Raw genomic sequence first — 24,377 nt, 5'->3', positions numbered from 1 at the left:
ATGAGTCACTGTATCCTGAGGACCCCTGTTAAGAAGAGGCACCATACAGCTGCAGTGTTGTGCTCTGTGTTGCACAGTTGCTCCTCCCTGCTGCTGGAGACAACTCCGTGCTGGATGGAGCTGCAGCCTGGCCACACGCTGCTGCTCTTACCCTTCCAGTAGAAAGTAGCATACACTTACTAACGCTGAGGATGTACATTTGCAACATGTGAGACAGGCAAAATGGAAGAGGGGTAAAGTTTTTTTCAGGGAGAATTGAGCAAGAGGCTGTTCAGTGTCACCCAAGAAATCAGTGTCACAGCTGGGAGCTGAATTAAGGTCTGGAGTCCCCTTCAGTGTCTGAGTTACAGCATAATGCTTTCCCCTCCATTAGCCACCAAAAATCTGTGAAGCAAAAGCAGAATTAATGGCACTGAGTTGTCAGCTTCAGAAGTGTCTGTTTTTCCATGGAAACCTCTTCTCAGCAACAGCCAAGCTTCTCATCATGAGGGAGCTGTCAGGCAGCTGTTCTGTGCAAAATGCTGTAGCTGCAGCTGCTTTTTGGAGAAGTCTCAACCCACAGCCAGGCAGCACACAGCCCCATTTCCAGCAATCCAGCTGTAATTCTGCCTGCCTGGTAATTTTTCACAGTGGTCATGCCAGAATCATAGCCTTGTTTTCTCTTGTCTGGCTGTTAGTGGTGATGTATGAAGAAGTAAGAAAGACAGCTTAATTTTCATAAGCTAACTTGTGCCTGGAGTAACAGAGAGTGAGAGGAGTGCACTTAATCATAACTGCAGGACCAGAACAGAAAATGATAGAGCTTTTGCTGTTAGTTGTGGTATTTTATTATAATAACTCTTAGGAAGAAGAAACCAGCAGCTCAGAATGCTGAAAGGTTCAAATCCATTAAAGCAGGCACCGTGTTCTCATCTGCTGGAAGAATAGCTCACATAACTCCTTTATGCTTGCCTTTTCCAAAAGGCCGTGCTGGGAGGGAACTCTAGTCTATGCTGCCCAGAAAACCTGAATTCAGACTGATGTATGATCAGAGGTGAAGTGAAGCTGGTGATATTTCCTGCAGAACTGTGAGCACCTTGCAGGGGAGGCCCAAAGGGTGGCAGAGGGACAGGCTGGTTGTGGTCAGAGAGCTGTTCAACATGCCTGCTCGACACCATGCATCCCTTCATCCAGTGCCTCATGTCTGTAACTTTGTGATGCACTTAGAAAAGTAAATAACTAAATGAAATAGCTGCTACTGGACAGATATTCTCACAATGACTCTTTAAAGAACAAAATTGCATTAAAACACTGAGTGAAAGCTTTTGAGTAAATTTTTAGTTGGTTGTAATTGGAAGGACACAACTTGGGATTTTTTTTGTTTGAACTTTGAGATACATGGAATAATGTAGTCTATAGAGTATATATTATGCATCTGTATTATATGTAACATGAGGATGGTTGTACATTCTTAGATGCGATTTTTATATCTTCAGATCAAAATATTTGGGGAATGTCTTCCAGAAAATATTTCTGATTTTCTTTTTTTCTGTATTGATTCAGAATGAAAACCTTTTTGGAAACATTAATATTTGCTATGCAGCTGAAGTTCTATTTTCTAGATTACTTCTGCCTTAAATCAAGATCACAGAGACAATGTAAAGGGAAATAAAATATATTATTTAGCAAGATAGCAACACTATTCCAGCCTAGAGAAAATAGAAATATAACTAGAGAAGATGGAAAGCATATCTCCATAATTTTCTCCAAGGTGACTTGGGAGACAAGCTATCACATCTGCCTAATAGGCTTTTATGCACCAGTAAGAGTTACAACAGCCTGACAAGTTGCATAATGCTTTACCCTAGAACAGTGTGTGAACGTGTGCACATTCCCAGGCCATTGCAAGAGCAAAGCAGAGCATGTTAGCTCATACATTTTACTGTGTGCTTGTGACAAGCTAAGAGGGCATGTACAGCAGTTTTTCCAGCTCAGTTGATACACAGTAAGTCACATTATCTGATCCATGTATCTGAGCCTTAAAGCTTACATGATGTTCATTTCTGCCTTCATCTGTGTCCCATATGAAACCTCAAGGAGTACTGGTGAAAGTGAGGTTTTTTTCTGGTGTCATCAAAAATAAAGGGAAAATACAGAAAGAAATTATACAACTACAGTAAATACATGCCAACATAATTTCCTGAACCTTTTTTAGTTTATCTTGGCATGAGAAATAATAATTGAGAAAAAAGTATTTCAGGGGTAAGTTACTGGAACTGAGATTTTGGACTGGTACGTGGGAAATGAAAACCATTGACAAGCATTAAGGTTTGTTCATTTTTCCTTATCCATTGGTTTAAAGGCTGAAGTCTGTAGCATGTTGGGAAATCCATGAGGCTAAAATAATGAAAGCAGATTGATGCTCTGTGGTAAAGAAGTTTGGTATCTGCTTCTTGCAAATGGAATTCTGACATTTCTTTTGATGGTAGCTGTACTATCCTGAGAAAGATCTCTGGACTGCTGAGTTGTGAAATGTGCTATTAGATTATGGGCAGGGTCAGTCTCTTCCTACCAACTATGCCAACCCATTCCAGCCCAGCTACACCTGCATTTTCTATTGGTTTGGTTTTTTTATTTCTCCTCATGCCTTATTAGCCAATGTTTCTTATCTTGATTTATTCTACTTCAGCTGTAAGGGAGTGGCCATAAACAGGCAGACTTCCAGCTGGGAGTCAACAAGTGTTGGTTTAAATTGTGTCCTTCGGCCTCTTTTTGCCTTAGGCTCCTTTCAGCCAGTTGAGATCCCTTTCATATTTCCTCACAGTATATGGCTTGTGAGTGATGTGCTCTCCAGTGTGTCCCATGTGTGTCACAGGTTGAGAGATGCTGTCATTTATCTGTATGAACAGAGCTGCTTAGGATGTGTTTGCCTCTGGCTTGTAATTTCCTTCACTTGCTTGTGCATTGCACTTTGTTAGTATTACCAGTTTTCAGTAGCACCAATGGGTTTGATATGATCCTTTTGCTCTCTCCCAGCTTTTCCACCTTCTTAAAAATTTATTTATGGGATCTAACATGAAAAAATTGTATATACTGTATAATAAATATGTAAGGGAATAGGAGATACATCACTGGAAAATAAGGTGAGGAGTGTCATGTTGTCATTAGGATAGAGTAGGATGATGATAGAGTGGTGTGGAGTGGATTTGTTAATCTCTCAAAGTTATTTTTAGATTGATTTCCATTCACTCCTTGAAAAATTTCCTAGTGTTCTGGCTTGGTTTTTTTATTTGCATTGGCCAATCACTGCTGCTTACACTCTTTGAAACAGCATTCAAGACACATTGAGGTTACTGACATTCCACTGAATTGCAGATACCACAGAAGAGTGTATTGCAATCACCTTTCAAGCCAATTATAAAATTGAGTTAATCATATCTGTCTTTGTGTCTTATTCTCAGCCCAACCTTTGTATTGGACCATACTGAAATAGCTGTGGTTTTATGTAAGCAACATACAATGGTCATTTCAGGCTTGCAGTGCACTGCTGGTGACAATGCACACAATTTTACAAGCATAGCTGGGATTTGAAAACGAGCCTTCAAAGCATGATGCTTAATTGCTTTCTCAAAAGATTGCAAAATAATTTCCAGTACTAGTCTCAGTGCCCTCACTGAGCATGTCCTTTCAAAGCACCATTCCTTTTACTTTCTCTGACTAGATCCAAATGCAGTTCTCCCCTTCCCTCCAACCTCCATTACCACAGCATCCTTTCAATCACTTCTCTTATTTACATTTTACACACCACATTTTAGGATACATAATTAAGTCCTTATCTATACAAACATTCATTTCTCGGTTGATTTTTAAGCAGTGCAAACCTTCTAGACACATTTGATTTAAAATACATTTTACTCTAGCTGAAGCCAGCTGCTAATCAATGCAAGATAAACTGAAATAAAACTGAAGTCATAATTTCTATGCAGCATTCTACACAGGCTCACCCAAATGACTTCTAAATTACTCTCTTAAATTAAAACAGTGCAACTTTCTTATGTAGGTAAACTTTTCAAATCCAGTATTTTTTGAAGCAAAAGGGAGGGATGTGTTACTCTTTTTTTCTCAGTCACTCTTTGTGACATTGAGCCTTGTTCTTCAATTATGTTTTCTCCATCAGAGTATGAACAGATCTTCATATTAGATGATCATTTTACCAACACTTAATTCTCACTAGGAGGATTCTCCATCATTGTATTCCAAAATCAAGCGGCATTCAGATTTGTCTGGATGACATATTTCTGTCAGCGTGACAAAGGTTCCCACAGTGTTTAATTACTCAGGCTAGCCAGGGAAGAAATGAGCCATGCTGAATTTGCTGTTCCACGCCTGCTTGTCTGTTACATAAGCTGGCTTCTTCTGAAGGCATGGAAGGAAGGCAGCACCCCATTTTCTGCCTTCTTCCACTGGTTGTCCCTCTCCAGATTTCCTGTGTTTTTTCCATTTATTGACTGTCTTATATCTTATGATATTCTTGCAATTTGCTCATTTTCCAGGGCAGCAAGTTCTTGGCTTGGTGGAGAACCAGAGTGATTGGTATTTGGGCAATCTCTGGAAGAACCATCGGCCCTGGCCAGCGCTTGGGAGAGGCTACAACACAGGTAGGACCTGAGGGTTTGCTTTGAATTAACACCTGCAGTCAGTCTCCTGGTATAGAGAGTATGAGATGTGGTAACTGGCTCCTCCCTTCCTAAGCTACAGCTAAATTTATCTTTCTGAAAAGGAAAAATGATGCAATGTAATGCATTTTGGAATTTCTGGTCTTCTCTAAATGGTGTTAGAAAAGATTGTGTGACATTCTTGGGGAGGAACAGAGCTTTTCAGCAATCTGACAGGTCCTCAGCACATCTCCTACAAGATTTCTGTCCACAATGACTTGTGACTTGTATATAGGCCCAGCAAGAGGGAATGAATAGGAGTTGATAGTTTTCTGTAGAGAAATAAATGGTATCACAAAATGTTAGCCAAATAAAGATAATAACCCCTGCAGGACACCAACCGGGTCATAATTGCCTTATAAAATGCAAGCTACTGGCCATCAGTGTCTGCTGCCATGAGAAAGGAATAAAGGCACTAGATCAGAGAATTTATTAGCTTACAAGAGACAGGTCTTCCCACTGATTTGTGTTTGGTATGTGAGAAAACATACCAGGTGCATACAGAACACACGCATACACCTAAATCATTTCATTGCAGGCCTTTAAATGCTGATGCAGTGAGTTCGGTTCTCTCTCTCTTTGTAATAAAAGGGCAGAACAGATGGTGAAGCCTCCATTTGGAACAGATGAGTCCATTTAAATATCCCTGAACTATCAGGAAATTACTCACCATAAAAGTGATTTTGCTTCACAGAAATAGATTGGATTAAATTAAACAGACTAACTAGAAAAAGGATTGAACAAGTTGTGTGGTTGGGTCATCTGTATTTCCATATTCCTATGTATATTTGTGGGAATCCCACTAGTTTTTGTGAATTCATAGTTTAGCCTCTGCAGAGCATCTCTGTTCTCTGGAAATGTTCAGAAGAATAGCCTAACAGAACACAGATTAGTGTGGAAACAAGATCTTGGCATAATAGGTTTGTTTCCTAACTCTTCTTTGCCAGAATTGCAAATAGAAAGGCTAGGTCTGCCCATCCCTGTTCCCCAGCCCCCTCAAAGCATGAGACAGAGATAAGTTTCATGGATTTTTTCTGAAATTTGAAAGCTTGTGTTATACACAGTTCAACTTGTTGGTGTCAATTCAGTTCACTGTTACACCACAAAGCAGTATCTTTTGTTCTACTGAGAAATGACCACCTTCTATAGCTACCTTCTTTCTGCTGTATTTTTGCCTTTTCCTTTCTGCCGTATTTTTGCCTTTTCCTTTCTGCCATTTTAATGCCGGCAGAGAGAATCTGGCACAACCACATAAGATCAGAATAATGCAGTACTTTATGGTGGATGGTATAAAATATATATATTTATTTCTAAAATGTTAACATTAAAAAAAAATCTGTAAGGCTTTAACTTATGTTGTCTTAACTTAGTTGTGCAAATGGTTTCTAGGAATACCAAATGTCAGTATATCACATAAACCTAACACTGAAAGCAAAAATAATCAAATATCTGCATCCTTCACATACACTGCATGTGTTTATTCTTCTATTAATACATACCTATCAAGCCATGCAAAATCCCATAATCCTGCACTCCTGCACAAGATTTTATTTTCCTCACAATTTCTTTCTTCACACAACTTACCTTGTAGTTATAAAAACTCTTTTTTTAGAAAGAAAACCAGAAGGTAGATAATGTATGGAAGATTGACAAGTGATCATAAGAAGTGGAATGTTGTTTTTTCAAGGATGTGGAACAAGAGTGAAACAGTGCAACCTCTGAGAAGTAGGAAACGAGATTATTGACAGAATCAGCACCCTTTAATATAAATTCCTTGATTGAATTAATTGTTTGCCTCAGTAATCTAGCAGAGACTGGAGGTATACATTTCTCAGGGAAGATGAGACTGGGTCTTGTGTAATGGGTTCAGTAAATAAAAATAATTGACACTGAGCGCAACGGTGTGGCTAAGGAGGATTCAGAAAACTAAAGCAGGGGGACTCTGAAAAGAGGGGCAGTATCTCTAAGCAAAACACTCATGAAAGGCAGCGGTCCAGGAGGGGGAAGGCATGGAAATTAGTGCCTAGAGCTGTACTTAGGAACTCCAAAAGGGACCTCAAACCCCTGAAACTTTAATGAGCTAAACAGGGCTGGATCATGGGAAGGCTCTCAGACAGACTTTGCTCTTGCTCTTGGGAGAGTATTTACTACAGACCTAGGATACAATCCTAAGGAAAGAGATTTTTATGTGAGCCTCTTCAGCCAGACCTAACCCTGGCAGATTTGATTTTGAAGCACCTCTCAAAGTCAAAAGTGTTCTACTGCTCCTAACAGTTTCTGAAGATAATTTCTCTTTCACTCTTATCTTTCTATGCCTGAGCCTCTCTGGACAACATATAGGTTGGGAGAGTCCCAGAAGGCAGGTGTATTAAAGGCAAGGATGTGTTTGTTCCTTCTTCGCTGGTTCTTTAAACCCAGTAAGCATTTGCACTCCTCTCTTCCTTGTATGCCCAGGACAGATCTCCTGACAGCCAGTACAGATTTTCAAGGAAAGATTTTATTTGGTTGTTTTTCATTCTTCCTCATTTGCACAGGCAGATAATCCAAGTCATACTTTAGTCGATGATAATATAATTGTTGAAAAACCAGACCAAACCCAAAGTCAGATGATTTAATTAGTGTTTAAGGTGTTCTTAGTTAGAACCATTCTTTATTTGTGATAACATTCTCTTCCTCAAGCATTTTAAACACAATTCCTTCTGTACCACAAAGGTTTCCAAGATTTTTTCTGTACTCTACTGGCAAACACTCAGTAAGCTGCTTAATCAAATGCCCTTTTTATGTATCATCCACTCCATGCTGATTGTCTGCGCTGAGTTAACTCTTCCAGATTCCTCATACACTAATTCAAGCACAATTTCTTGCTATGTAACTATATTATCTTTCACTGACTAAACTGTGCTTTTGAAAGTATTGCTACACTATGATTTTTCTTTGTACAGATGTTAAACTTACAGCTTCAGAGTTGCACTATATAGTTTGATGTTCATTTTGGGAGTAACAGTCATCTTAGTCCTCAGAAAAGTACCTTTTAAAAGAAATTCTAAACATAAAAGCTGTTAGTATTTTTTTTAGTACTTTTTGTCTGTCTAATACTTTCCATCATGGTGGAGAATAGCTTTTAAAAGCAGTCTCTGGTGACTGTTAAGGCTTCTGGCCACTTCTTCAGGGGGGTGATTCACCCCTGGCTTCTCTGGCTTTAGTGCAGCAGAGCCAACTTCCATCAGCTGAGAATGGACCCCATGCCTGCCAAATGGAGCTTTGGGATAAATCTATAATTTGGGTGCTGGGGGTAATTTTAAAAAACTTTGGCCCTGGGGATTTCAGACTCCTAGACTACAGAAGCCCATACTGAAGATTTGAGGCTCAACTGAAATGCACTGCCTCAGTGGAACCACCAGAAACTATAAGGAGGTGTCTCAACAGCTTGAGCTGAGAATTCATACTCCCACACTGGGAAATGTGACATTACCAGATTTGTGGATTGGGAACAGAAGGGAATGGCTAGCACCTAACGATTACTAGGCTACATGTGTACTGTGCCTTATTACTCCTGTGTTTGTAATGACTGGAAGAGTGCTAGAATTAGTCTCTCTCCTTTATTGTTTCCCTGAAGAAAAGGACCTGTGGAAGTGGAATTGGAAATTGAAAGGACGTGTTACGTCATTTTTGCATTATATTTAACAAATTTGAATGATGAAAGACAAGCATAGAACAGACTGTTTATATGAAATAAGCCTGGATCACATCCTGTGCTCCTTCATGATGAAGCTGTGCATCTTCAGTGCAGAAAACAAATGACTGGTGAAGCAGTGCAGAGTGGGCTGTTGGTAGTCATGGCACTGCCTGTGGTCCTGCTCCAGAAACCTGGTAACAGCTTTCCACCGAGCTCCACAGGCTTCTGCTCATGGCATTGTGGTAATTGTAGTCAAGTATGTTGGCTGCTTGAGAGAGGAGGATGTTGTCAAATTGTCTCAGTGAATGAAGAAGTCAGAAAAGTCATGGTTTATAGAACCTTTTAAACCCACCATGGTGGCCTGACCAAGCTTAGCCATGCCCCCTCTAAAGCCATTGCAATATTCCTGTCTGCCATTAATTCGAACATAAGTGATGTTTGGTAATAGAAGACCTGTCATTAGGGTTGGGTCAAAGTACCTTTGGAGTCTTTGCAAACAGATGAAAAATTTATTTTAATGATTAAAAAACCAATGTCCAACACTCATGACAAGTCAAAAAGCAGCACTTTCTTCATCTGCTTAGGTTCACACTGTGCCAGTTTTTGGAATTAGATTTTTCTTCCTTTAAGGCACCGTGAGTTTACTCAGTAAATACTGTTCTCAGTGCAAAGCATGGTGATACATATGAGCCTTATACATGTAAAGGTGCCTTTGAAGTACAAATACTGTGCACATTGTCCAGGTAGCAGTTTAGGAATGCCAGCCTCTCGTTGCTTTCAGTCTCAACAGGAAGTATTAGTCTGTTAGTCTGTTTGTGTCAAAGGTGGGAAGCTAAAGCAATAATTCTGCTTTTTGATGACCCCATGCCTATCTTTGTTGTCTATAATCTGTAGCTTGCACTTAAAAATAAGCTATCTTAAAGCTGACTATCCTCAAAGAATAGCTTCATTTCAGGTCTTTCTCATGCACTTTCTAAAGCATGTGATGTACTGAGAACTTGTTTACAGCATGCTTGACATTTCTGAAATGAGGGTCAATATGTCTTTGATTTTGAAAATGAGGTCTCTAGTTTGAGAGGCCTATCCATGTAGTAAAAGCATTACTGTGGCTGACTTAGTCTACTGTTCATGGCATTCTCTCAGATACCTCCTCTACTCCTTAGCAATTTCATGTCTCAGCCCCTGCAAAAACTGTTTTTAAAAAACACCACCAGACTTGCTTTGAAACACTGAAAACATTTATCTTGTAGGAAACCTGTGATTAAAAAAGATGGCATTTAGACAGTCTATACCAGATTCTAGTTGTATTGGAGTAAATAAAATTTATTTCTTTTTAGTTGATTAAATTGTCTTCGTTTTGGGAGTTTTATTGATCTGACCAGAGTCCATACTGTAGAGTTCTCCATGTAATGTACATAAATCAGGCATTTAGAGGTAGCATTCCAATGTAATGATTTAAAAAATCATTTTGAAGTGTTTTATTTTTAGCTTGATCAAGGCAGTTCTTTATGTGAACATACATACCTTGATCAGTAATTATGTTGTCCAGCAGTCTGAAGTGCCCTCTTTATTGTAGAGGGACAATGATTAGCAGGTTAAATTTGGATGAAAGGCTTGCACATAAAAGCTTAGTAAAGGCATTGAGGTGTCTACACTGAGAACAAAACCTTCTATTATATGATGGGAGAAGCCCAGACAAATGCATAGTGATAGTAAAACCAGTACGTTTTCTTCTGAAGTGCAAGTTCACTTTCCAGGTTCTCATTGTGCTCATAAAAGTGATTGTGGAAAGACAGTTCCTTTTTGTAGAGACAGAGACAGCAGATTTAGCCACAGTCCTGAAACAAAGAAAAGAGGCATCACAGTTGGACTCCATCTTTGGACTCTTAATAGGGAGCTTGGTGCCTGTCACAGAAAGTAGCAGAGTGACTAAGATGTCTTTCTACCCCGTGTCAAAGTCATTCCCACTAATAGAGTGCCAACAAAACCAGTTGGATTTGGTCATAGTCGGATCCTCTTAGGATCTCTTAGGTGCTAGGGCAACCTAGCATTTTGTGTTTGGGCAAACTAAGTTCAGGACAAACCTTTCCCATTTAAAAAAATACCAAGAGACTTTAAAAGAGAAGAATCTGCAAATCTTGTGGACTACACACAAATCTCAGAAGAAGCAGCTCATTTCTTGCCTTTCCTCATTGTCTTGTCTTTATGTTCAGCTATGTCCTGGCTTTAACTGTTCGTGCTGTAGCTCCTCTGCCTTCCCTTCTGCACCAATCTTTGTCAAAGTGAGCTCAGGGGAGGACAGGGGTGCTGCAGTACACTCTATATGCAGATCTTCTCTATACAGTTGTACTCAAGAAAGTCACAGACAGTGAAAAGAGAAGTTTTCCCCAAGTAGAATTGTTGAATTATAGACAATTTAGATCAGAAAAGATCTCCCAAAGTCTTTTGGCCCTCTTCCCATTGAAAATCAGCTCAGGTTGCTCAGGGCCTTTTCCAGCTGAGTTTTAAGTGTCTTCATGGATACCTCTCAGAGCAGCCTGTTCCTGTATTCAGCCACTGTTTTTCTATTCAGTGAAAAATAAAAGTAAAGATTCATATTTGTAATTAGATTTTCCTTTGCTGCAGTATGTGACTGTTATCTCTCATTCTGTCTCTGTGCATCTGTTAGAAAATTATTGCTCCATTAAGTAGTTTTAGAAAGCAACAGGAGATCCCTCAGTCATCTCTTCCCCAGGCTGAAGAAGGCCAGTTCTCCAGCTTATCCTTATGAGTGCCAGGCCTGTGACCATTTGAGTTGCTCTCTGATGGATTTACTTCAGCATATCAGGATATTTATTTGACTGAGGAATCCAAAACAGTGCTTCTCATGTGGTCTTAAAAGTGCTGAGCCAAGAGTGGTATCACCTCCCATGACCTGAGGGCTAATCTAGCTCAACACATGGAATATTGCCCCAAGGTTGCACTGCTGGCTCATGTTCAACTTGCTGTCCACCCAATCCCTTAGAACTTCTCCTGGAAATTTCCTTTCTATCCACCTGTCCTCCAGCATGTACTCTCCATTCAGGAATAGTCCTTTTCAGGACTTTCTGTTGAATTTTAGGAGCTTTCTCATACCCACTTGTCCAGTCAAGGAACCTGTGTAGCTGCCCATCCCCAGGGAATTAGGCCACAGCCCACCATGTGGTGTCATGTGTTACATTGCCTAGGACACATTCTATTCCATTTCCAGATCATTATTCTGAATGCTTAATAGTATCAGGCTCAGTACCAACTCCTGTGGAATACCCCCTGTAACTGGCCACCATCTGGGTGTTTTATTGGTGAACACAACCCTCCAAGCTTGGCAGTCCAACTTTGCAATCTCCTTACCCAAACTGTACCGCAGTTTGGTTATATGAGCATGATAAACAGCTCCTTAAGCAAATCTCTCTATTTCTGTTGGGAACCTAATCCTTCTCTCTGTTACTAGAAAATAAGTGGTTGTGCAGGAAGGATTATGTTTCCTGGGCTTTTTTTTTAAATGCTGTAGTTAATTTCCAGGCTTGTTCATTGTGTGCTGCTGCTTTCATTCCCCTAATCCATATCTTAGAATGTTCTATTCGTCCTGAATCTCACTCAGTCAATAAACTGCCCATTAAGGGGGGCGGGGGGAAGGCAGGGGGAAAGTATAAGGCAGATACTGTTAATATTAAAAGCCAGCCAAAATAATTAGCACCTGTGCAGGATGCATGCATTTTTCCTCTTCACATAGTCCCAAGTGGAAACCTTGTAAAATTGTTGGTATTTTGACCCCTATTGAATATGATGCCTTTGAGAGGATCAAAACCGAAAAGCCAAACATAATTTAAAGCAGTGGTCCCTGTTACCATTCACTTTTGGCTGCTTTCTGTGGAAGAATAAAACACAGATAAGTATCATAGATAAGGTCCAGATCTGATATAAATGCCTGACTCTTGCATTAAAGAGACTTAAGCTGATTTACAACAGCTAAGGATTAAGAAACAGATTATTTTTTCTTTTAAAGGTGGGTGGTTCTTTGGTGGAGAGTCTAAGATAAATTACTTTTGGAAGATGTACTTGCTTTTAACGGTGTAAATAGCCAGCAAATTTCAACAAACCTCCTCAGTTTTTATCCATAAAAACCCGTTTTGTGTGATCCCTTTTTCCAAACATGCCTGCACACGGAGATGCAATGACTGGACCTCCTGCACAGTAACCCTGTACAGTCTGTATTGTTCTGTGATTCCTCTTCAGCACAGCTCACCCAAAGTCCAGTTCCTCTGGCTTTTTGTAGAGTTGTGACACTCACTCACTCACAATTCTGTGTTTTGAGGCACTGACATGAAGAATTCTATGTTCAGGAAGAATTAAGAGATGCATGACAATCATCCCTACCCAGAATGGGTAATTGGATGAACTCCAGGTTTGTTATTGACAAAATACTTTGTGTGATCAGTGGATGTACAAGTAGCGTAATTTCGAGTATGAGTACAGGAGATGAATTTGTTTTGTATGGAATGGAGGCTTTTTACTCCTGTCACACCTGATGTCTACACTGCCAGGTAACTTAGCTGCTCAGTTCATTCTTCACTCTTGGCTCCCTGTTTATCCACAGGACACAGAAATTAGTTGGTACCCTGTCTTTCTCAGGAACCAAACTGTCTTTCATTAAAAAAAAAATAAATTTAGTGTAATTTTTTCATTGTTCACTTCAGGAAGTATTTCTGGAAGGTGGCATGGATAGGACTACACTCTATTTGGCACCTCTTTCTAAGCCTCAAGTGTGGCCTCAGAAGATTAATATTTCACATGCACTGATGACATTCTCCAGTGCACACAACACAGACCCTCTGTTCCTTGCTAAAAACACTCCAGTCTAGAAAACTGTGGCTTGGCTCTCTCATCATGTCATCCACACTGAGAAATGCAAACAGGATAATCGTTCTGACGACTGAAGGAGCATAAACCAGACCTCAGAGACAAGTGCTGTGCAGGATGGATGTGGCCAGCAGGGCGTGCTCAGGAAAGAGCCAGGCCCTGAGCAGAGCATGCTCACCCCCAGTTGTACACACACAACCAGGGCTTTGGTGCTCTGGGTGCTAGGGATCATTTCTTGGACTGTTTATATTTTAAAATGTAGATTTAGCTACTTGTCCAGGGCTAAGCTTCACAGGTCAAAGATGACCACTCAAAAATTTGCAAAATTCAGCAATAATACTGGAAACTTTCCCATGAAGTTTGGAAAAATGGCTCCAGGAGCTTATCTGGGACCAAGTCAAAGGATAATTTGATCCTAGGTTATTAATATTTGGAGGAGAAAATAACATTTCTTAATAGAGGGCTTGCCAATTTAGCAAAGGTTCAGCAAGATCAAATGACTGAAGGTTCAAAGAGATGTTCAAATTAGAATAAGGGAAGCACCCTGCATCAGGGTAATTACACATTGGAATAACTTATCAAAGTTTGTGGTAGACTATCTATTATTGTAAATGTTTCAATCAAGACTGAATTTTTTTCTAGAAGTTATGCTCTAGTAGGCCCATAACTGATTTTGAAAAATCCTATGACCTCTGTTATACAAGAGTGAAAAATCATCCTTTCTGACTCTATCACCTAAATAAGTATTTAATCAGGAGTTTTTTTTTTTCTGTTGAAGCCACCTAAGCACACAGGCAAATGAAGCCACAGTTAATCTTGTGTGTAAGAATTTACTGCAGCTTTAGTATTGAAGAGAAGAAAAGTTCTTTAAAACTTGGTAAAAATTTTAGACATTCACACCCCTCCCCCCCAATATCACTTTTCATTTTAAATCTCACATTTCAAAATACTTTATAATAAGATGTGTACCTGGCCATCTTTTAGCTAGTGGCCACTTTTGGCATCTTCATGATGTATTTCAGACATGTGCAGAGATGTGTCAGCTGATCCTTGTGCATGACAGTGCTGTGAGATGTCCTTAAGACAGATCTCCACTTCATGTGGCCACTGCCATGGTGATACAGTGTATAATGGCTGAAACCTCCCTCCTCTCTCCCTTTGCAGGTTTGAGATTAGATTGTTTTCTCTGAGGTGTAAAAGTGCTCAGAAAAAACTTTCCCAGTCTTTTGCATTTTATGAGATTTTAATGATGTGCCTCTTACAGGGTTTTTTCCCTTCTTAGAAGCCATTTCCATAGTTTACCAAATGAGAACTCCCTGGAATATGTCTTTTTTGCCTCTAAAATGTAATTTCTCTGTGCTATATATTCAAAGGGTCACAAAAAGAAGCCATGTAAGGAGCTTCTTCACAGATGGTTTTTGTCTCCAACAACCCTAAGCACAAGGTTCAGGATACAGGGTTTTGAGAAAGGTTACTATCCTTAATGTCTTCCTTGATGCCCAAACAGCAGCTGGGAATAACCCCTAGTTTCCATTTTTTACTTTTCTAATATTTTTGTTATTTCCCAGCCATGTTGTTTTCCATGTTAGGTGAATCTTTTCAGCAATTTGGGCTGCTAAGTGTGTGAATTTTTACTGCTTGGGATTTTATATGCTTGGGATCTGTGTGAGAGAAGGCCAATTTCTTCAGGTCTAGAGAAGATTTTTCTTTGCTGACCTCTGAAAGGCCTGTGGAATTGCTAGTTCTCCTCACAAGATTCTGGGAGATAAGAGGAGAGAGCATTACTGAACAGGATGGTCTCTAAGTAGCAGAGGTATTCCTCCATAGACCTGCAAAAAGTCTTATGGCTCATGTTTCCTCTCCTCCAGACCTTCTAGACTCTGGAATCAAGGAAATTCCTCTGTAGCAGCTTTGAGGCTTAAAGAAAGTTGGAGAAATTCCCCCAGAAGTGGAAGTAATTAAATAGAAGATAGAAAACATGTTTATCTTCTTCCAAATTGCTCAGGAAGAATAGCATCTAAGCAGTAAAGAATCAGAAAACTGGGACATTCTGAGCTACAGTGAGCAGCTCTATAATAAGAAGTTAGAACTATGCTTGAGTAAAACATTCATCTTAATTCTGCCTAAGGAAAAGTACCATAATTGGGAAGAAGAGAATAAAGAAAGTAAAAGTCTTCTATTTAATTAAATGGTCATCAGGAAGTGTAAACAAAATGTTTCTAATGCTTCAGGAGGAACCAACCTCCCAACAGAGTGACTGCACAACATTTCAAATTGCCCTCTATGACAACTTTCATTTTAATACATGTGCAGAGAAAACGAGGGCTATTGCATTCTGTCACCATGCCTGGAGGGACGCACACTTTCTTTCAAAACAGCTTCTCAGCCTTGTTCAGTTTTCTGAGAGAAAAGTTCCAATGTGGATCATCATTTATTCTCAATGAACACATTGTACATCCGTGCAAGTTTTTTATTAGTTTGGGTATTTTAGATTGTGAAAAGCTTTTTTGAGAAAAAAAGACTGGTGCATGAAATTCATAGTTAAATAATGTTTCAGGAGGCTCCAGAAATGTGCTAGAATGACAGTCCTTTCAGTCACATCATGTTAAAAGCTATAGAAAAATATGGCTTTATTACAGTAATGATATGGCTGGTCAAATTATGAGCAACAGATAGTCCATAAACCAAGTGAGATAAATGCTGTGAATTTCATCCACACAAAGATGTACATTTTAAAACGTGTGCAGTGGCTTGTTTTGGAATTCTAACTTCAATTTAATGTTTTAATCCCTAACAGCCATATACTTAGGTTTTTCTGTTTGCTCTTGATACTGTGGGTGGAAAAGAGAGGCCACAGCCAGTGGTGTGGAGCTGTGGCTCAGTGGATTCCAAATGCAGTCCTTAACAAAACTGGTCATTGGAGCCCTGACCAGCAAAGGCATAGTCACATCCCTAACATTGCACGCTGGGACAGTTTCCATTGACTTCAAGTACAATAAATCAGAATTAAAAGAAGTTGTAAGTATTTGCTAGAGTATTCAGCAATCAGCACTATCATGGAGCCTCTCCTAGGATAGCAGAGCTACACGGCTCTTCCACAGCACTTAAAATGGAGTTGAAATTTTTGGTGCCAAATCTCTTTCGCAAAACACGGTAGATTACTGCCCTAAATGTCTGGGTCAGATATTTATTACAAAATCTGCATAATATTATAAAGGCCTGTTTAAAGTGATTTCTTACAGACTCAGTTAGTTCATTATTTCTCTCAGACTCAGTGGTTTGGTTGGTGTTGGTGTGCTGCTTAGCTATAGCAAAATCCCAGTAATTTTTTAAAACTCACTATTGCTTTATGATATATTTTGAAGTGTGTATTACCTGTCTGTTTTGGATATTATGATGATATCTACTTGTTATTTGTCTAGCTGGTTCAGTGTTGCAGGCCTGATTTCAAGAAGAACTTTTAAAAACCTGACAGGGATAGATTCTGAGGTGCTACTCATATAAGATGGCATTGCCTCAAAGGCTCACAAAAGCATCCTGTTCCACCCAAAAGGAAAGGCAAGATCCTACAGAAAATTATTTCTTAGGAGCTACATTTTCTTCCCCCACAGCACTGAATGTTTTTTTCAGGCACTTTAAAAGGCCCATTGTAATAAATTGATTGAGTTTGAAAGCTTGTCCAGTTTCACTATAACATCTCTAAGTGATTCTGTTTTGTCTAAAAATGGTGTTTATTACTTCCAGCTCTACTATATGTTCCTCTCTGAATTTCAGGAGGAGCTGTTGTCTTTGTTCCAGAAGCAAGAGGTGGGGATGCTTGGTAGTATTCCAAGGGAAATGGCTGATCTTTCTGTAGACTTTCAATATACTGTTCAGAAAAATGAAATAAAATATTTTGTTCTGGAGCAGATTAACAAAAGCAAACAAAAAAGAAGAACAAATTTGCTGACATGTCTTAAAGCATCTCTGGAAACCATTGCTTAATGAAAACATTGGAAGATTAAATCAAAAAATGGGAAAAGGATGGAAAAGGTGACTCCCAAAGTTTGGTTAGACCCAAAATAGAAAATTTATTTTCCTTTTCAGATCTTGTAATAATTTTCAATAAGATTTTTAATTTGTATCAATTTTGAGATTAAAATTATTTTCAAGTAAATTGAGCTTCAAAATGTACCAAAAAAAAATTTGCAGTGTTTTCCAACTGAAACATTTTAATCCAAATATGTTAATTCAGGTTTATTGTCCTGTTTTATTCAATTTATTCACCAATTTTTTTTTTTGTGCTTAGGGGGAGTTTTTTTATTTTGGTTTTGGATCTGGGTTTTTGTGTGTCCTTAAATGACATTTTTGAGAAACTGCTTTCTTTGTTTGTTTGCTTTCTTGTTTGTTTGCCTGTTTGAGCAGTTCAGAATCTGTCAAATTTTGGTAGTTCAAGCAAAGTCTCATCAAGCAGCAGGAGAGAAATGCCATTCAAGTTATAACAAGACTAGGATGTTTTCCACAAATTTAGTAATAAAGCATTCTTTTTCTCCTAGATCTTTGAGATATTTACATCTCTGGATATGCCTGAACTATTTCCTCAGGACAAAGAAAATAGGGTGTTCTGTGGCTAATCATAATTTGTTTAATACTCATGAGATGTTTGGGATGCCACTTCTCTCTTTTTCTTTGTTTGCTGCCAAGCTTTCCTTCTGTTTTTCTCAGGTAGGTTACGGCAGGAAGATGCTGTACTTCTCAAAAGATCAGAAGTCCTGCTGCCTGGGGCTAGATGTTAATAAAATATTCCTTTCATTTCTTGTTTTTCCTCCAGTCTCTTCTTCCCCCAGCACAGCAGATGAGAGCGAGTCCCTTTTCCCCTTATGTTCAGCTGTATGTCATCTTGAATTTAGTCTGAGATTTCACTCAATTTGACTCTGAGGGAAGCGGATCCTGAGGCAAATATTTTCCTTTCCTTATTTCAGACACTTTGCCTGCAAACTAATTGTGTAGATTGAAGTTAGTTCATTTGTTATGTTTGCTTTTGGCAACACAACAATATAGACAAGAACCTGAAGTTCACTGTTCTGAAAAAAATAATTTTTCCTCTGTGTGAACTGTTATAAAAGTTCCCAAAACACATGCTTTTGCTTTGCTTTTGCACTCAGTAACACTTAGTGAATAGTATTAAATTCTCCTCTTAGTAGAAATATCTTATTCTCACTAATATTAATGAGTAAATATTTAAACTTGCTGTAAGTATTCTCTGGCAGCAGTAAATTAAAAACCTAAATAGAAACTGTACAAAGGTGTTAAACTCAAGCCTGCAGGTGAATTAAAATAGAAATCACATTGAAATCAGTTTTGGTGGGGAAACAGTAAAACTTTGTGAATATTTTCAGTAGCCATTATTGCATTATAATTTAGTACATCCTTTCTCACATATATTCCAGTTTTTTCACTCCATCTGCCTCTTCTACTCTCAGCTGCTACCATGATAGCCCCTCAGGACAGCATAATCTTGTTAGCTGCAATGCCATAATCTGCTGCTAGGATAAGAGTGGAAGTCAAAAAAAAAAGAGAATACTGCACATATTAAAATATTTCCCCTTTTCTTCCTCCTTCCTAAGACTGGAGGCTTAGAGAAATTAAGAAAAATCAGCCTATTGTCTATGAATTATAAAAACTATTCTATTACAGTTATCTAACCATTATTCTTTATTTTTTCTTAATAAAGAACCTTCTCAGTTGCATTTAACTGCAAAGCTGACAGTTCTTGCCAGCTGGAAAAAATCCTTTGCTGGAGAGGAGATCTCCCACCCAGTTTATTGCTGCAGCACAAGGAACCTGTTTCACACTGATGTAGAATTTCAGACAATGTATAATGGCTCTCTTAGAAGCTCATGCATGCACACTACATGCTCTAAAATAGGCTTTTCTTATGCTGGAGAGAAGACAAACACACTGGCATAAATTAACTGTAGCATGTTGTGACAATGCATCCCTTTAAAATCTAACAGCTGGAAGCAGAAAGGTTGACTGAAGATGAAAGGGGATCCCTCCAGCACAGGTTCCAGCATCCTTGGGAACCAGATGGACTAAATGGAAAACACAACTAAAATAGGCCACAAAATGCACTGCCAGGAGAGGTTTTCTTTTTATTCATAGCAGTGCCAGGTTTTACTAGAAAGAAACTTTCCATGTCATAGAAACTAAATATAGGAAGCAACTGGAACCACCTATGTCCTCTCCCATCCAGAGCAGCACTTTTCCAGGTACATTTTCTAATCCTGGTGTAGTCTGATTTGGAAAGACTCATGAAATAAAGTAGTTTGTCTGCCATTTTTAGTTTATTTCACTGCAGCGGTTTTAGGAGAGTTTTTCTTAAGCATTCAGACTACATTTCTTTTCTTTTTCTCATTACTTTTACTTTTATCAACTTGGACTCCCTGAGGCAGCTTTTCCCTGTGCCTGCTTTTTGTCATTTTGTATTCTTCTGTGTAGCTGCTACGGTTCTCTACAGTTGCCATGATATTTTTTTGTAAGGCCTCTTGTTAAATGTCATTTGCAGATGTCATTACTGTTCTGTTTACTTCCTCCCTCCACTAATGAAGATATGAAACAACACAGAACCCGTCATTGATTTTACTAGGTGGTTTCTGTCAGCCTGCTGTTTATCAGTACTCCTTCTTTGTGGTCCTTCAATCTGCATTCATTCCCCATGACAGCACTCTTATCTGAGCCTTTCCCAATTCATGTTTCAAGCAGATTTTTCTAAGACACTGTAGGAAAGGTTTTGCTGGTGTTTCAATCCAGCTTCATTGTTTCTGCTGTTCTCCCTTCTTGTACACTAGGAATTTTGGCCAGCCAAAAAGCAACTGAGGAATACAATGAATGTTGAGGTACCTTTCTTCCAACTTAAAATTTCCAGTTTGAGGATCCTGTTCTGTGCACACTTGGTGCCTCAATGGCGGGCCCTGTCAAGGTCTAGATTGTAACCAGCATTGGTAATTTGTTCCTCGGAGAAGTTTCAAGGGTTGCAGTCAGGTGTGTCAGATAACTTTATGTTGTTTTAGCTGCTGAATCAGCACATGGGCAGGGTGGGCCTTGGCTGGCACGTGACATCATGGGTTCCCTTTATCTCTGCCCTGTGTTTCCCTTCAGGGGTGATCTTGCTGCTCCTCGATAAATTGCGGAAGATGAAGTGGGAGCAGATGTGGAGACTGACGGCGGAGCGGGAGCTGATGAGCATGCTGTCCACTTCATTGGCTGACCAGGTGAGTGGGACACTGCAGGACTGTGGCACAACCACTGAGCCATGGGTTGAGGAAGGAAAGAAAGGGAGAGGGGATGAGATGTGGGAAAAGGCAAGGGAAAGCTATTGTGCCTGTAGTCACCATCTGTTGAATCATTCTGGGCAAAATGTGGAAGAGAATGGAGATTTAGTCACAAGGTTTGGTTCCTCTTACTACACTGACATTTTTACCTCCTCTGCTCAGATGATTCATAAGAGGGACAAAAGGGGTTTTCAAGCTTTCATTTTCTGTCCTCCCTTCTTTAACAGAGAACCCTCCAGGCACCAGAAGTCCAAATAAACTGTGTCTTTTCCCACTGGTTATTGTCTAATCAGATTTTAGTTTTAAGAGTCTCCTGAGATTTCTTTACTGTTTCTGGCAGATGAGTCCCAGATGTCTTTTAATGTACTCCTTGCCACAACAGCCCTGTAAAGACAAAAGTGCTGCTGTCTCCCTGCCACAGATAGGAAGCTGAGGCCTAGAGAAGAAACAGTGTGCTTAAACATAGAAATACAGTTTTTCAATTTGTGCTTCTTGCCAGCTCTCAATTTAGACCCAGAAACAGAATGTAATACTAGACTTGAACCAACAATTCTTGCTCAACAGCTTGAACATGTTAATTCAATACAGCATCATATTTAGATATTTGTTCTCCTTCTGAGCTACCTCTGGCTGCTGACCAGTCACCACAAAGGAAGCACGCTCCTCGCTGTGCTCATGGAGATGTGCACTCTGTACAGCATCTTTGCAGGGTGATCCTGAGGTTCATTTAAAAGATTCTTGCAACTTCACTGTGTTTTCAGTCAGGCCCTGAGTTGCTGTCTAATACCTGCATGGGACAGAATTTTGCAGAACAGAGGAGGGCTGCTTGAGTCTTCCCCTAGTACCTTACCCTCAGATTGTCCTTTTAACTTACTTCTCCAACGGAATGACTGCTTATGGTAAAACTTTCTTTCCCTCATGGTGTAGGCTGCTCTGCAACCTGTCCTACATGCCTTCTCCATAAAGTACCTGTGGTACTTGTTGCAACAATAAAGTTCTACCTAAATTCATGTCTAGTAATTCACCTTGAAGCAATATAGCTGCCAGATTCACTTTCCTGCCCTTTGTTAAAAAGTGGTGCAGTATTCAGTGCCAGCAGGCACTGTGTGTTTTACTGCCTGTTACTCTCCCTGGTGACTAGAACAGGAACCACACCTCATGCCAGCAGTACAAGATGAATGTTAGAAAACTTTGCTGGAGTGCCTTAGCTCTGTGTGTCAGGAGAGCTTTTTGCTCTTGTGTGGATCTATATATCACCCCTTAGATTAACAGCACCCTCCAAGGCAACAGAATTATGGAGAAAGGTTTACAGACTTCACCTTTCATCACCATTGGAATTTCTGCCTGTGAGGGGGAGAAGGAGAGTCAGCTGGGGGAGGAGTTGAGATCACCTCACGCAGTAGAAACAACATACCCAAATGTTTCTCTGTTTGTTTTTTTTTTTCTGCTAGGATATCTTCAATGCGGTCATCAAACAAAATCCCTTCCTTGTCTACCAGCTCCCATGTTTCTGGAATGTGCAGCTTTCTGATCACACCCGTTCTGAGCAGTGCTACAGAGATGTGTCTGACCTGAAGGTATGTTGCAGAGGAGGTGTCCTTTGGGACAGAGAATGAAGGACTGCTGCCAGAGAAAGATAAACTGCCTTAAGTACGGGGGAAACTAACACATACTGTTCATTAGACACCCAAACGGGGAAAGGAAGTGTGACTTTGGTTTTGTGCATTCTGACTACTATTAGAAAATTCAAATATAGATGCTGCTTTGGGGTTTGGCAAGGTGTTAAAGAAGTGCTTTGCCTTCTTACATTTTGCACCTGCCACCTGTGCCAGTGCAACTTACTACTGAATTCTTACTGCTTTCTCAGGTCTTAGGTCTTCCTAGACAAAGAATACAAAACCTTTCATTTTTGTACTGGACAAGCTTGAAACTCTTTGCTGAACACCATTTAACAGAGTGAAATTCAGAGAGGATTGGGCAGACCCTAGCTAGAAATGCATTAGGAGAAATGTAAAGACCTTGCTCACTTCATATTTAGCCTTTGCACACACTTTACCCAGTCATGTTGCCACTCATTTTCCCATGTTTTGTCCTGAAAAAAAGAAGACTGATTAAAAACCTATTAATTTAATTAAATGAAACTATAGTGTGAGTTTATTAGCACATTTTTCACTATTAACAAGTAGAGTATTAAAGCAGGATGAATTTTAATAGATATGGGTAAGTGAACATCAATTGTGCCCTGGCCATTTTGAAAGACTGAACTCAGAGATTCAAATGTAGCATGCAGAGAGTTCAGAATTGAAGCTTGGTTGAGCTTTGTCCAGGTGTAGAGTAAGATTGTGCAGCAGTAGATTCCATCAGAGCAGCCTAGTGGCATCAGAACATAGTAAATATTAGGTAGTTTTCAGTGACTGATTTTAGAATTCAGTTAAGGTTTGTATATTTGGACTTAAGTTTTGAGAATGCAAATGAGGTTTAAAAAAAAATCAAAGGCACAAAACTATGGAAGAGGTTGCAAGGGCTCTCTGGGTACTATCCAAACCCCACTTAATGCAGGACCAACATAGATAGACCCAGCTGCTCAGCATCTTGTACAGATGAGTGTTGAGTCTCCAAGCACTGAGGTTTCACATGCTCCCTGGGCCCCAGGTTCCAGATTTTGGCCACCCTCTTTGTACATCATATATCCTAAATCTAACAAAGTTTTCCCTTGTAGCAATTTGTAGAGTAACAGCAGGAGTGTTCAATATGAACACCAGATGCAGGATGAATATAGAAAATCAATCACTCTCAACACACTTGCAAAAGATGTGCTTCCAAGAGACAAAAGTTCTACATGGGTTAAATGACCTGTCAAAACTGGCCATCATTGATTGAATTTCATATATAAATTATTCACAACTGTCTATTCAGGTGTGATCCGTAGAGGACAGCTTTTAAAGTTAAATCACTGTACTGTCAGTACACTAGTCACTAAATGGTTTATAATACCTGTTTGTAGGGCAGGATCAACACAGGCACTTTAAAAGCATGATGGTTTTATGCCTTGAAACAAAGTACTGATAGAGATTTTTGTACTGCATTCATGTTGAGAATCATGTTTGACAGTGATTGCAGGGCCTGAAACAAAAAGAAAGATGTGTAACAGGGAAAATGTTTCCTAAAATATGTACTTCAGAAAAATACACATCCCACCTTTGACATATCACAGTATTTTGCTGTGAATTAGATACTGAGATTAATTTATGTTATTGAGACACTGAGACTGGACTCAGCACAAGGTAAAGACACAACCATTTACATGAGGAAAAGATACTGAAGCTGGTAACAAGGATGAAGGGTTTGGTTCCATTGCCTAAACATGGTTTGAGTCACCACAGGGACTCTGCAGTATCCATATAGGAGTGGCAGATAAAACACAGACCTACAGGAGATGTCCTCTTGGCAAGGCAGCTGATGGGCCGGCAGGATAACTGTAAGGTGCTTTCAGGGATTGAGATGTACACCTTGCTGTACATCTGGATTTAGACAGCCAAAGTGTCATCTTTATGAGTGGATTTGGAGGCTGGAGCTCACCTCAGAGCAGATGTCTGATCTTCTGAGTCCAGTGACTGTGTTAACTCATCTGCTTCAGGTGTGGGACATCTAACTCATATGTAACACCTACAAGTAAGCATTTGACAGTATTTTAAAAACAAATTAAATCCTTTCTTTCTTGTCAATTAACAAATTTATCTTTACAGCTGTAATTCAGGCTTGGTCATTGTTGCTGTATATTGTGTCACACTGTCAGTTCCATTGCAGCATAGGCAG

General features: G+C 39.5%; 1 protein-coding gene and 1 long non-coding RNA gene across 2 annotated transcripts in view; both read left to right on the top strand.

The window, feature by feature from the left end:
• The window catches only part of LOC143694110 (uncharacterized), a 502,521-nt gene that overhangs the window by 427,512 nt on the left and 50,632 nt on the right, over nt 1–24,377 (top strand). The window lies entirely within an intron of this gene.
• Nucleotides 1–24,377, top strand: part of LARGE1 (LARGE xylosyl- and glucuronyltransferase 1) — a 271,689-nt gene that overhangs the window by 204,576 nt on the left and 42,736 nt on the right. The window contains exons 8-10 of the mRNA XM_077178505.1: nt 4,533–4,637; nt 20,389–20,501; nt 22,013–22,138. Of these exons, the coding sequence (XP_077034620.1) occupies nt 4,533–4,637; nt 20,389–20,501; nt 22,013–22,138 (344 nt within the window). The remainder of the gene's footprint in view (nt 1–4,532; nt 4,638–20,388; nt 20,502–22,012; nt 22,139–24,377) is intronic.

This window comes from Agelaius phoeniceus, chromosome 5 (assembly GCF_051311805.1).
Source record: "Agelaius phoeniceus isolate bAgePho1 chromosome 5, bAgePho1.hap1, whole genome shotgun sequence".
NCBI lineage: Eukaryota > Metazoa > Chordata > Aves > Passeriformes > Icteridae > Agelaius > Agelaius phoeniceus.
The sequence above is the reverse complement of the archived record's forward strand: the minus strand, read 5'-3'. Positions and strand labels throughout refer to the sequence as shown.